Source organism: Saccostrea cucullata, unplaced genomic scaffold (assembly GCF_032062105.1).
Source record: "Saccostrea cucullata isolate Sc308-1 unplaced genomic scaffold, CSIRO_AGI_Scuc_v1 ctg10335, whole genome shotgun sequence".
NCBI classification, from domain to species: Eukaryota; Metazoa; Mollusca; class Bivalvia; order Ostreida; family Ostreidae; genus Saccostrea; species Saccostrea cuccullata.
This window is the reverse complement of record NW_026924226.1, coordinates 2,200-15,032: the sequence shown is the minus strand read 5'-3', so window position 1 is coordinate 15,032 and position 12,833 is coordinate 2,200. Positions and strand designations below refer to the sequence as shown.

The 12,833-nt window shown below is 34.6% G+C and overlaps 1 protein-coding gene across 1 annotated transcript; it reads right to left on the bottom strand.

Moving 5' to 3' along the window:
• Nucleotides 1-207: 207 nt before the first annotated feature.
• On the bottom strand, nt 208-11,761 carry LOC134265978 (uncharacterized). The gene is made up of 11 exons (XM_062748173.1): nt 11,489-11,761; nt 10,820-10,927; nt 10,000-10,095; nt 9,604-9,864; nt 7,348-7,524; nt 6,832-7,028; nt 6,334-6,460; nt 4,871-5,167; nt 4,535-4,657; nt 3,434-3,591; nt 208-866 (listed from the first exon to the last, which is right to left on the bottom strand). The coding sequence occupies exons 1-11, from the start codon at nt 11,759-11,761 to the stop codon at nt 728-730; spliced, it is 1,956 nt and encodes a 651-aa protein (XP_062604157.1). The 3' UTR covers nt 208-727.
• Between the last annotated feature and the right edge of the window lie 1,072 nt (nt 11,762-12,833).

Genomic DNA, 12,833 nt, shown 5'->3' with positions numbered 1-12,833 from the left:
TCACGGAAAAATGATGAATCATGAACATAGCGAAATTAAAACCATCATAATTATTTGCCAATGTACAGTATGTTCTCGATTCCGCAAATACACATGCTCTAAGCCACACTTCTGTCTCTATTTTCCTGCACTGCATGTGATTTTTTAAAATTCCCCTACGATATCGATGAACCAGTAGATTTATGTAGAAATAAAATAAATTTATTTAGTATTTGTAATTTTATATTGGACAAAGACATTGGAAATTTAAATAATATTAATTCACATGTAGAAATGTTATGATTTCAAAAATTACAAGCAAATATATTTCATGTTTTGTCATGCTCACTTCATTTTTCACACACATCTCATATGAAAAGACATAAACATCAAGTAATTGCGTATAAAATACACAAACTAAACCACTTTCCCCCATTCTGTTGCACTAGTACTCACATTATAAATGATCACAGACAATGCAAAAGGTTTTGTAATAATGGTTTCCATTTGATATCATAATCAAGCTAATGGTTCTTGTATTTAAATAGCACTCGACTCTCTTCACTCAAATTTTTGTAATGTAGATTATATAGTGGTAACATGGTTCAGACTTCAATTTTTTTTTTAAAGTTCACTCTAGAAAATTTTCTCACTTGCACCAAAAAATGCATACTTAATAAAGCATATACAACTATGCAACTTTGAGATCCTCTGAAATCACTGTATGAATGGATACTTTGTCCTGATGTCAATTGCTTTTGGATTGGTTTGTGTATGGTAACAAGTCTTTTGCTGGGAAACCATGTAGCACTAACAAGAGTATTACCATAGCAACAAAGGGAGCTAACAACAACCACTGAAGATCCTCCATTATCAGTTTGTTAAATCTAAAAAAATAAAAAGATAAAGAGAAAAAATAATAAATACTGGAGATTCTGACATATTTTTATATGTAGTATGGTAAAGATCAAGTAGATACTGTCTATAGATATCTAATATTCTAACTAGTGTTGGCAAATCGGACGATTTTTATTAACCGGTTACTCGCTTAATCTTCCGATCGAGTACCCGGTTACTCGGATGATTTTATGTTATAGTTTCCGTATTTATTTAATCTCATCCTTTTAATTATTGGTAGGAATAAACAACAAATGTAAGATATTTGAACTTTATTTACAAATACAAACTCAAAAAAAAAAATCGTTGAGTCTTCTGTAAGTCGCTGGTTATCGAATTAAGTTTCAATCTAAAATCATTTAGCATATTTCTAGTTCCACTCGTATACTACAAATCCGATTTAAATAATTTGAATTTGGCAGATTTCGCGTTCTATAACAATATTTCCACGCTCTTGATAAAAGCGGCGGCATCTTCTTCATGTACAGTATATGTTACTCTAACACAGGTCTATTAAAATTAGGTAATTATAACTCAGGTTTTCAAAACGCGTATCCCCTGGCAAATAAAGCCATCAATTAAACAAAACAAAACAAAACAAATCGATCCTATTTGTGAACCACAACAGCAAGCTTAACGGTAATTAAATTACGGAAACATGTCAATTAAATTTACAAATGACATAAAAATAATTTTATATTATGAAAAATGTATTTTTATCCGAGTAACCGAATAGCAGTTTTACTAACCGATACTCGCATCGTTCGACGGTTAACCGGTTAACCGGGTACTCGTTGCCAACACTAATTCTAACCCTACATTCTTTTTCCATAACAGAATCAAAATTTTGCTGGTTCATTTTTTAATTTAGAATGTTTTCAAGTCTTACAAAAATGTTTGAGGCTGGATGATTCTGAATTATTACAAGAGTTACTTGAAAGTGCAAATTTTCCAAAATAATATAAAACAAGAGGCCCAGGGGCCACAGCGCTCACCTGAGCACATCAGGCTTGAATTTACTCCCCCCCCCCCCTCCAGGCGTTCATCATTTGAACAAACTAGAATCTACACTACCTGAGGATGATTCCATATAAATATCACTAATCATAGCTTTGAAGTACTTGTAAAGAAGATTTTAAAAGGTTTCCCTATATATCCCTATGTAAAACTTGGGTCGGCCATTTTGGCCCCACCCTAGCCCCGGGGGTCATGATTTGAACAAACTTGAATCTACACTACCTGAGGATGATTCCACATGAGTTTCATCTTTCCTGGCCCAGTGGTTCTGGAGAAGAAGATTTTTAAAGATTTTTCCTATATATCCCTATGTAAAACTTGGGTCGGCCATTTTGGCCCCACCCTAGCCCCAGGGGGTCATGATTTGAACAAACTTGAATCTGCACTTCCTGAGGCTGATTCCACATGAGTTTTATCTTTCCTGACCCAGTGGTTCTGGAGAAGATTTTTATAGATTTTTCCCATGTATTCCTATGTAAAACTTGGGTCGGCCATTTTGGCCCCACCCTTGCCCCAGGGGTCATGATTTGAACAAACTTGAATCTACACTACCTGAGGATGATTCCACATGAGTTTCATCTTTCCTGGCCCAGTGGTTCTGGAGAAGAAGATTTTTAAAGATTTTTCCTATATATCCCTATGTAAAACTTGGGTCGGCCATTTTGGCCCCACCCTTGCCCCGGGGGGTCATTATTTGAACAAATTTAAATCTGCTCTACCTGAGGATGATTCCACATGAGTTTCATCTTTCCTGGCCCAGTGGTTATGGAGAAGAAGATTTTTAAAGATTTTTCCTATATATTCCTATGTAAAACTTGGGTCGGCCATTTTGGCCCCACCCTTGCCCCGGGGGTCATGATTTGAACAAACTTGAATCCACACTACCTGAGGATGCTTCCAAATGAGTTTCATCTTTCCTGGCCCAGTGGTACTGGAGAAGAAGATTTTTAAAGATTTTTCCTATATATTCCTATGTAAAACTTGGGTCGGCCATTTTGGCCCCACCCTTGCCCTGGGGGTCATGACTTGAAGAAACTTGAATCTACACTACCTGAGGTTGCTTCCACATGAGTTTCATCTTTCCTGGCCCAGCGGTTCTGGAGAAGAAGATTTTTTAAAAAATGCCATTAATTTTTAACAAATTCATGATTATCTCCCCTTGGAAAAGGGCGTGGCCCTTCATTTGAACAAACTTGAATCCCCTTCACCCAAGGATACTTTGTGTCAAGTTTGGTTGAAATTGGCCCAGTGGTTCTGGAGAAGAAGATGAAAATGTGAAAAGTTTACGACTACAACAACGACAACGACAACAACGACAGACAACGGACAAATTTTGATCAGAAAAGCTCACTTGAGCCTTCGGCTCAGGTGAGCTAAAAATTAATTTTGTAAAGTAAAGAAAAATCTTATGACATATCAGTTGATTTAGAACAGAAGATCTTTAACAAAGGAAAACAACTTAGCAAAAGAAAGCTCTCTTTTCTTTCTCAAAACACCCTGGTTAAAACTAAAAATGTTTAACTACATTGTTACAATATACCTAATTGAGAATCTGTCCTCAAATATTTGTCCATACTGATTGGTTAATCTCACAGTCACATGACCATGACTTGGCTCTTCTCCAGCTGGCACATATAGATAATACTTCTTAGGCTCTGGAAATTCTCCATTCATCAATAGGCGATTTCCATAATATATCTGAAATTATAAGACATAGATAATTTCTTTCAATACAAAACAGAAATGAAGATTTTAAACAGAAATTTAGAAGACAGTGCAGAAGGTTTAAGGAGTTGTTTGTGTGTGTGTAGGGGGGAAGTAAACTTTTCTAATCTAGATGTTGTTTATTCTGAAATCTTGTCAAACGCAGTGTTACCTGAAAGTTCCTTTCAGTAAATTCATTTGTTAACAAGAGGTCCATGGGTCACAACACTCATCTAAGTAACTATGGCCTTGCTGTTCCTCACCAGATTTTTCCCCTTGTAATACCTATTGTGCCCCCATCCATGTCATAATTTGAACAATTTAGAATTTACGATATTCCAGAATACTTCCCCATAAGTTTCAACATTTCTGGCCCAGTGGTTCTTGTGATGAAGATTTTAAAAGAATTTTTCTATATATTTCAATGTAAAAATAGATTCCATTTTGTGGCCGCACCAAATCTCCAGGGGTCATGATTTAAACAATTAGAATCCACATTATCCAAGGATGATTCCACATAAGTTTCACCTTTTCTGACCTGGTGAAACTTGAGATTTTTTAATGATACCACCCTATTTTTGCCTTTTCTTCAGTATCTCCTCTTACAAAGGGGGGGGGGCTTCATTTTAAGAATTCAAACATCCTTTCACCCGAGGTGCTTTGCAACAACTTTGGTTAAAATGAGCCCAGTAGTTCTTGAGAAGAAGTTTAAAATGTTAAAATTTTGCAGAGAGACGTACAATGAATGATCAGAAAAGCTCAGGTGAGCTACAGAAAAGCTCAGGTGAGCTAAAGATATGGTCTTATCCAGAATTTTGTCTTATCTGTCTAGTTTCTGTGGAACCAATGGTCTAGCTTGGTCCTTGGTACTATATACAGGTAATCAATTTTTCCCTCAATCCCAGTCAATATTTGCATGGTGTAAGCAACTACTTACAGAGATAAAATACTTGGATGTGCCCGGTTTGAATGCTGGGTCAATGATTTCAAACTCCACAGGAAATGTCTCTCCTGTCACCTCTAGCTGCTTTCTAGTGAACAATGTCACATACACTCCTGGCTATTAAAGATAAATGTATTTGTTATCTCAGAATTCATTTCCTACAGCTCCCATTCAAATGTAACATTGTGCAAATAGTTTACTTTTTCACGATTTATTTCATGAGAATTCCTTGGTTAAATATGACATGCATATCCAAACTGGAACATTTTAAAAATCTTTAATTTATGTTGACGATGTGCAAGTATTGATACTCTTCTGCTCAAAACATACCTTTTTCTCTGAAAAGGAGAAGTCGTTTACTGTCTTAGTTTCAGATGACAATGACCACATATGGTTCGTCCTTAACGCCTCGTCAGTGCTCTCCTGGATCTCTGCTTGTTCAGGCCCCGTTGCTAAGCACATCACAGTGCCATCACTAGTGGCAACCAGTAGCTCCATCCCAGAGAACCATTTTACTAGGTCATGTGACAAAACCTGGACCAATGAGGTTTCACCAATAGGAATCTGGGATTTACATTTCAGATCCATGGATATCAGGTGGATTGATCCATCATCTGCTACTACCACCTTCCAAAAGAGAAGACTAATAGAACATTTTTTTCAAATATGAAAAAGTAGCAATAAATCAATTAAGCTTCACATATATTTACTAAAACATATACAGACATCTGGAAAAAAAATAAAGCCAAAAGGAGTATATGTAATATTCAATGAGTAAAGCTCCCTACAATATTGTAAATTTATAACTTCACTAAAAAGAGTTGTAATAAGAATGGTTACTATTGGAAACTCTTGTAATTGTTTGTGAATTGTATGTCACACTGTATGTGAAAAAGTATAGAGATGTAAGAGTATTGAATTGATAACTAGGTCTGAATTGGTGAAGACTTTTGTGTTATGTGAGATAGAGACATTGCGAGTTTTTTGAGATAAGGGCATTATGATTTTTTTTCGATATGGACTTTGCGAGTTACTTATCATGTATGGAGTGGTCTGAGTGGTGAAGACTTTTGTTTTTTGTGAAATAGAGACATTGGGAATTATTTACCTTGTCTGTAGTGATATGATTGATGAAGACTGGTGTTTTGTGAGACTGTGAGATAGAGACATTGTGCCTTTTTTTGAGAGATAGACATTGTGTTTTTTTTTTTGAGATAAGGACTTTGTAAGTTACTTACCATATCTGGAGTGGTATATGTGGTGGAAACTGGGTGTTTTGTGAGATTGATACATTGTGAGAATTCTGAGATAGAGACATTGTGAGTTTTTTGAGATAGAGACATTGTGAGAATTCTGAGATAGAGACATTGTGAGTTTTTTGAGATAGAAACTTTGAGAGTTTTTTGAGATAGAGACTTTGTGAGTTACTAACCATGTCTGGAGTGGTATGAGTGGTAGAAACTTGGTGTTTTGTGAGATTGAGACATTGTGAGAATTCTGAGATAGAGACATTGTGAGTGTTTGAGATAGAGACATTGTGAGTTTTTTGAGATAGAGACATTGTGAGTTTTTTGAGATAGAGATATTGTGAGAATTCTGAGATAGAGACATTGTGAGTTACTTACCATGTCTGGAGTGGTATGAGTGGTAGAAACTTGGTGTTTTATGAGATTGAGACATTGTGAGAATTCTGAGATAGAGACATTGTGAGTTTTTGAGATAGAGACATTGTGAGTTTTTTGAGATAGAGATATTGTGAGAATTCTGAGATAGAGACATTGTGAGTTACTTACCATGTCTGGAGTGGTATGAGTGGTAGAGACTCGAGAGATAAGGACATTGGCTGTGATCCGGGCACCAACAGAGATAGGCCAGCCATCTAGCTGTTTACCATCTAAACCACTTAATGCATGGATATACCTAAATATTATAAAGATTATACCTCAGTATAGCTTCCTGGATGTAGAGAGCATTGTTATCTCTATGGTTGGAAAAATCCTGCAATTTTATGCTTTGTGGGGGAATACTAAACTATATGAGATACAATGACCTTATAGAAACTAGTAATTAAACAGTTTATAAATAAGAAATCTTGTTTCTTTTCCCGAAGTGTATATTGGTATTTTGCATGAAATTAAACTCACAGTGAATATGGTTATAAAATCCCACAATAAAGCATCTGTTACAAGGCACATAAAATTAAAACCATTGCCATTGGTACCATTGTAACAAATCATGAAAAGACTAGCAGTACATGTATCACCAATGAAAAACAAAGAAAGTAAACCAACCCATCATTTGTTGTGATGATGAGATCCAGGACCCCGTCTCCTGTGACGTCGTACAGGCGGCTCCCTGGGGATGAGGTACCGCTGATGGTCGACTCCCACAACTTGACCCCCTCCTTGTTATAAGAGATAACATTGGCACTGGTGTCTATAGTTATCAACCTCACCGAACCATCTCCAGCCAAGTCTGCTGCTGTTATCTAAATAAACAAGTTTTAATTTAATATTTGAATCCATGTTTTTTCTTCCAATAAAAAACAACAATTTTTTAAAAAGAGTTGTGAATTGCTTCTGAAGAGTTTAACATATTACTATGATTGTTATTCAACAAATTTAAAAAAAAGAAACTTGACAAACTTCCAATGCATATAATATCTGGTAATATATAATACCCTATTACAATTAACGGAGGAAAAATCCAGTAAAATTTAAGGGGAAAGTCTAAGAACCTAAAGGTACAGAGAGTATTCAATTTGACCTATAATCTGACGATATACATGTGAATCAGTCTTTACTTACCTGTCCATGTATGGTATTTTGACTAACAGGCCAGCCTGTCCTTAAGGAGCCATCATGATTGAATGCAAAAAGGCTCCCAGCAGATGTACCGACAACGACCTCTAGTTGACCTCCCTTCACATCAAGGTCAATCACAGTGGGAGAGAAGATGTTGTAAGCAGGGAATGTTGCATCAACCTGGAATGAATGTTTGAATACATTATAAACTGCTTTTAGTTTTTCTTTTTGTGAGGGGGTTCAAGGTTATCTTCAAAAATGTTTTTTTTTTTTCATTCAAATATGCTTGTCATCCACACGGTGCAGTGGTTAGAGCATTTGCTCTGGAGCCACAAAGTAAGGAGTTCATCCTTAGGTCGCAGGTTTTAATCCCACTGTAAGATATGGAGACAGGTCTAGCTGCAGAACTGTAGCTCTCCGAAAAAAAAATGTATTGACAGAACGGACAGCTACAGTGCCACCCATTGAAAAAATTGTATATTTTTTCAATGGGTGGCACTATAGCTCTGTGGGCTGTCAATATATTTTTTTTTTTCGGAGAGCTACAGTTCTGCAGCTGACACCATATACAGTAAGATCTCGTGTTGCACAGTGGCTGGCACTATGGCTCAATGGATCTGAGTGCCAAGTAAAGGTATAAATTTGCAGCCCTAGTGGTTCCATCTCCATATATGTAAAAATTTGTTGAGAGGGATGTTAAACAAACAAAAATGTAAAACACTTTATATCTGCCTTATATGAAAGAGAATATCAAAGTGAAATAAAGTGCCGCGCCACAGCATGATACGCCCATCAAAAAATTACAATTTTCTTGAACAGTTTAGGTGCAAGAAAATCACATCAACCTTGATGCTAAGATTTCGATGATTTTTCCATTCCTTAAAATATTTATCCATCCCCTGTGATGTACGCATCAATTATAATAAATATTACATCACTGATAGATTTCTGTGCTGGTTGTGTTAGACCTTGTCAAATGCCCATCATCAAATTAGTCTTAACAACTTAATCTATACCAAATTAATTTTGAAAAGAAAAGGCTGGCCATCAAATGACATATGTTATAAACTGACCAGCAGTTCTTCTGTCTAATCCCCAAAGGGCACAGATAAGGTCACTGCTTAATTAGAGTGACTGAGACAGCTAGCCTTCCTACATTGAACTCATTAATTAATCTTTAACTGGATGCTTGTCTACTTATTACTACCAAGAGATGAATGGGTCTGCACTATCTACTATAAATTTAATAAAATACTCAAAGATTTTTTGGGGGGTTGAGATTTAATGTCCGACAAGTTTTAATATGTAATTCATATGGACATGCTGATTCCACCCCACCCCAAAAAATTAGTTTTTAAATTAATAATATTACATAATATCAGATTAGTCTATTATGCAATATCAAATTAGTTTTAATTACTTTTCATCAAATTCATTTTAAAACTTAAGCTAGTCAACAAGAGCTATTTTTAATCAAACAGGCTTACCCATTTGCACAATACTCAAGGGATATAGATAACACCAATGCTAGCTCCTCGCACTCAAAACCCATTAATTTCTCTCTAATTTGACATGCAATTTTCTGTTATCAAAATTCTTCTTGACCAGTGCTTGATAATTACACTCATGGGAGAGGCAGGATTTCTCTGACATACATTATATTTGTTATAGATTGCTGTCAAGTATATGCTTAAAAAAAATAAGTATTTTCTTGATTTAAAACTTTTTTAATAAGAACAGTGCAATACTCTTACATTATTTGGGATGTGTAAATGAATAGTAAAAAGACACATTTTTTTTTTTAAAAATTCACTTAAATTAAAGGTCACAGTGACCTTGAAATAGGTAGCGACACACCTTCTACCTAAGATGCATAAACTGGCCAAGTTTGATGATTGTAGGTCTTATGGTTTTCTAGTTATGGGCCGGAAAGGATTTTTCCATATTTGGTTATAACTTCTTAAATAAAGGTCAGAGCGACCTACTTTTTGTGTGCGACACACCTTCTACCCAAGATGCATCAGATGACAAAGTTTGATAATCCTAGGCCTAGTAGTATTAAAGTTATGAGCCGGAAACGAAAAAGCTAACAGACAGACGGACAGACGGACGGACACAAAGCCTATAACATAATACGTCCCGTCTTAAGACGGGCATATAAAAATAAAATAGATGTTAACAGAAATCCTTATCATCTGTAATCTTGAAAAAGAAAATTTAATTGTCAATAAAAAAAATGAATTAAATTCCTTCTATTACCTGTGTGAGGTCTAGGAGAGTGTTCCACAAGGTCTCTCCAGTGGTTAAATTCATCACAGTTACCCCAGCCACTAGATACTTGTCAATATCAGTGAAGTTCAGACCACCTAGTTTCTCTAACTTTTCATTCACCCTGTAGTCATCCTCCTCATAGAAATAAGACACCGGGATCACTAGTTCTTCTACTCTGTTGTCATTGTTAATATCTGCCAGAACAGGTGTGGCCAAAACATGAGGATCAATTGGTAGATAATTGCTGTCCTGAAATGAAACAAATTTATTAGTATTTGATTCGATAAGATAGTTTTTAGTTCAAAACTATGAACAAAAATAAAGAACTACTTTAAGCTGTTTTGATTTTTTTAAGTTCCTTCAAAAAAAAAAAAACATATGCACCTTTTGTTGGGTTAGTGAGGTATATTTCTTCATATCTTCAAATTTGACAATGAGTTCTAATTTATACCAATCAGCTGCTACATACACCGGGGGAAGCTGGGGAAAAATTATTACATTCAAAATTCATGTATAGGCTGCATACAAAGTACACTTATATCAAAATATGAAGTTCATCTATTGATATTATTTCTTGACAAAAGAGACACATGCATTACCTGTATTCATAACTACAGTAAAATTCGGTTATAGCAAAGTCCTGGGGACTGAATTTAATTTGCTATATCTGTAATTCGTTATATCTGTATAAAGAATTCGTATAACCATATATGGCGACTTTGCAATATGCATGTTTCCCTTCACATATTACTACCAAATATGTGAGGGAAGCAAATATTACAAAACATACCTTCAATAACTAAGATTTATTATGAATTGAATTTTATATATACAAATGCCGTTTGAAAATAAAATCACTTCAATTTATCAAATTTTCAGATCTTAAAAAGTTCGTTATAAAAGGTGTAAATTTCATTGTAATTAACCACAAAGGAACTCAAAATCAGTTCACTATATCTGTAAATTCGTTAAATCAGAGTTCGTTGTAACCATGAAATTTTACAAAGATTTGTTAAAAATTTTGCCAGGGACCCAGAAAAACTTCGCTATATCTGTGTTCGTACTAAACGAGTTTTACTGCATCTTTTTATAAATACATATTGCTCATATGAATTATTTTTTTTATGTAATTGTGAATGTTGAATGCCTAGGTAAAAAAACCCATTTACATTGCCTCTTAATTTGTACACATATTTAGACTTACCTGAATTGTTTTATTTCTTAACAAGTGTCCACTAGGTGAATAAAATCTCAGTTCAGCTGAGGACATTATAAAGAGAATGTCTAACTGTCCATCGTTGTCAACATCAAACTAAAATGTATGAAATGACAGAGAATTTTAAAAACAATGTACTACTCTTGACATGTACAAACAGACATACTATTGTAATGTAGGGAAAAGTTTGTAAAATTGACAAACACATGTCAAATGTTGTACCTCTTTAATGTGCACAATCTACAATATTTGGTGATGCTTTGCTTATTTGCATAACATAAACATTACAATATATATATATTGTGTCACTGCTTTTTTTTTTAATATACTTTTTTAACTATTGTGTAACTGCTTTTTCTTTTACTTTAACGTTAAAGAAAATTCCTTTTCTAAAAGGATTGCATTACTATGTTAGACTTTGATCCCCAGGCCCTTCGCATTCCCATTTTATCCCAACTGACCAGGATTAAAACAAATGTTAATATGATGTCAAGTTTTGTACCAAGTAATATGTGCCCCCACTAAAATTTGCTTAAAAAGATGCTAAAAAGGTACATATTATTAAAAAGATGCTTAAATAAATAAAAGGTGCATAATACAAATACAGTAACACACACAATGTTACAGCATCTGCAAACAAATAACAAAGAAATTTACCTGAATTGGACTGGCATGAACAGAATTATCCAAGTTCAGTGCTGGCCATGCAGTTTTCTTCAATATCTTGCCAGTTTCTGAATTTAATACAGAAAAGCTCTCACTAAATGGAGCAGCCACAATATCCAGGATTTCATCATCATTTACGTGGGTTAAAAGGGGAGCTGCAGCAAATGGTGCATGAGCAAGCTCAGCTGTCCAAAGTGTCTTCAATTCATAACCACATCTGAAACGATGATATAGAAAGTAAACCAATGAAAACATTTCAATCATCTTGAAATTTAAGACAAAATAATCTTGCTTAAACAAGGAGAGATAAAGAATCAAGGGTTTGCAGATCTGATTAACAAGTACAAAACATGCTACCTAATTTAAAGATTTCAAATAATTTCTCTTCATACTGATTCAAAAATTATTCAATAATCATCTGAGACTATTTGCCTGAATAAACAATGTTTAGACTGAAACATCGAACCAAACATTTGATCACCTATGATAATTTATCTGTTATCACACTTTGAATTTTCTCAAAAATCCTAGGAAAAGCTTTAATATTATATAAATAGCAAGAATATTATTGAAAACAGTATGTTATAGCAAGCGCAGCATTGAGCAAGTGGCGCAAGGTGCAACCTGTTACCAGTCTAGACGAACTCCAAAAACGGCGTTAACGGAAGTGAGAATTTTAGTCCAGAAAAGACTCAAAAAAACGAGTCCATGCATGCGCAGTTATATCAAAAAACGGCGAAAAGCCGTGAAAAGTGGGCTCTTATAAAAAGTGCTTTTGCAAAAAATTGGATTACCTTACAATAATGTAAGTTCTCAGAAATGATTTATAATAAATGTCTCTAGAGAATGTATTTGTTAGATTTTTTATTTCATGTGCAAATAGTTTTTAATTTGAAGTCAAAGTTGACCAACTTCGAGCTTCAGCCAGACCTCGTACAAGTAGGATAAAGAATACAAATTAAACGGTCTTAATCTTATTAAAACATCTCTGTGATTGATAATTTGTTTGCAGTGACTAAGTTAGTCATTTAAGGGGGAACCTACGTCCGAAAAGTCTTTGTGTGAAATTTTCGAAACTTTGACATTTCTTTCCTGACCACTTGCTCTTAATTTTTAGGCATTAAAAACAATACCTTTATATGCTTATTTTTACACAGGAGCACGTGCAAAAACAGTGTGAAATGCTAAAAATAGATTATTTTCAGACATTATTGTTCTACCCCAAATCTGCGCTAAAAAGAACCAAAAATTCAAATCACATTCAAAATCAACAGGTATTTAATTTATATGACTTATATCTTTAAAATGAAGGCAAATTCATTGCAATTCATCTCGC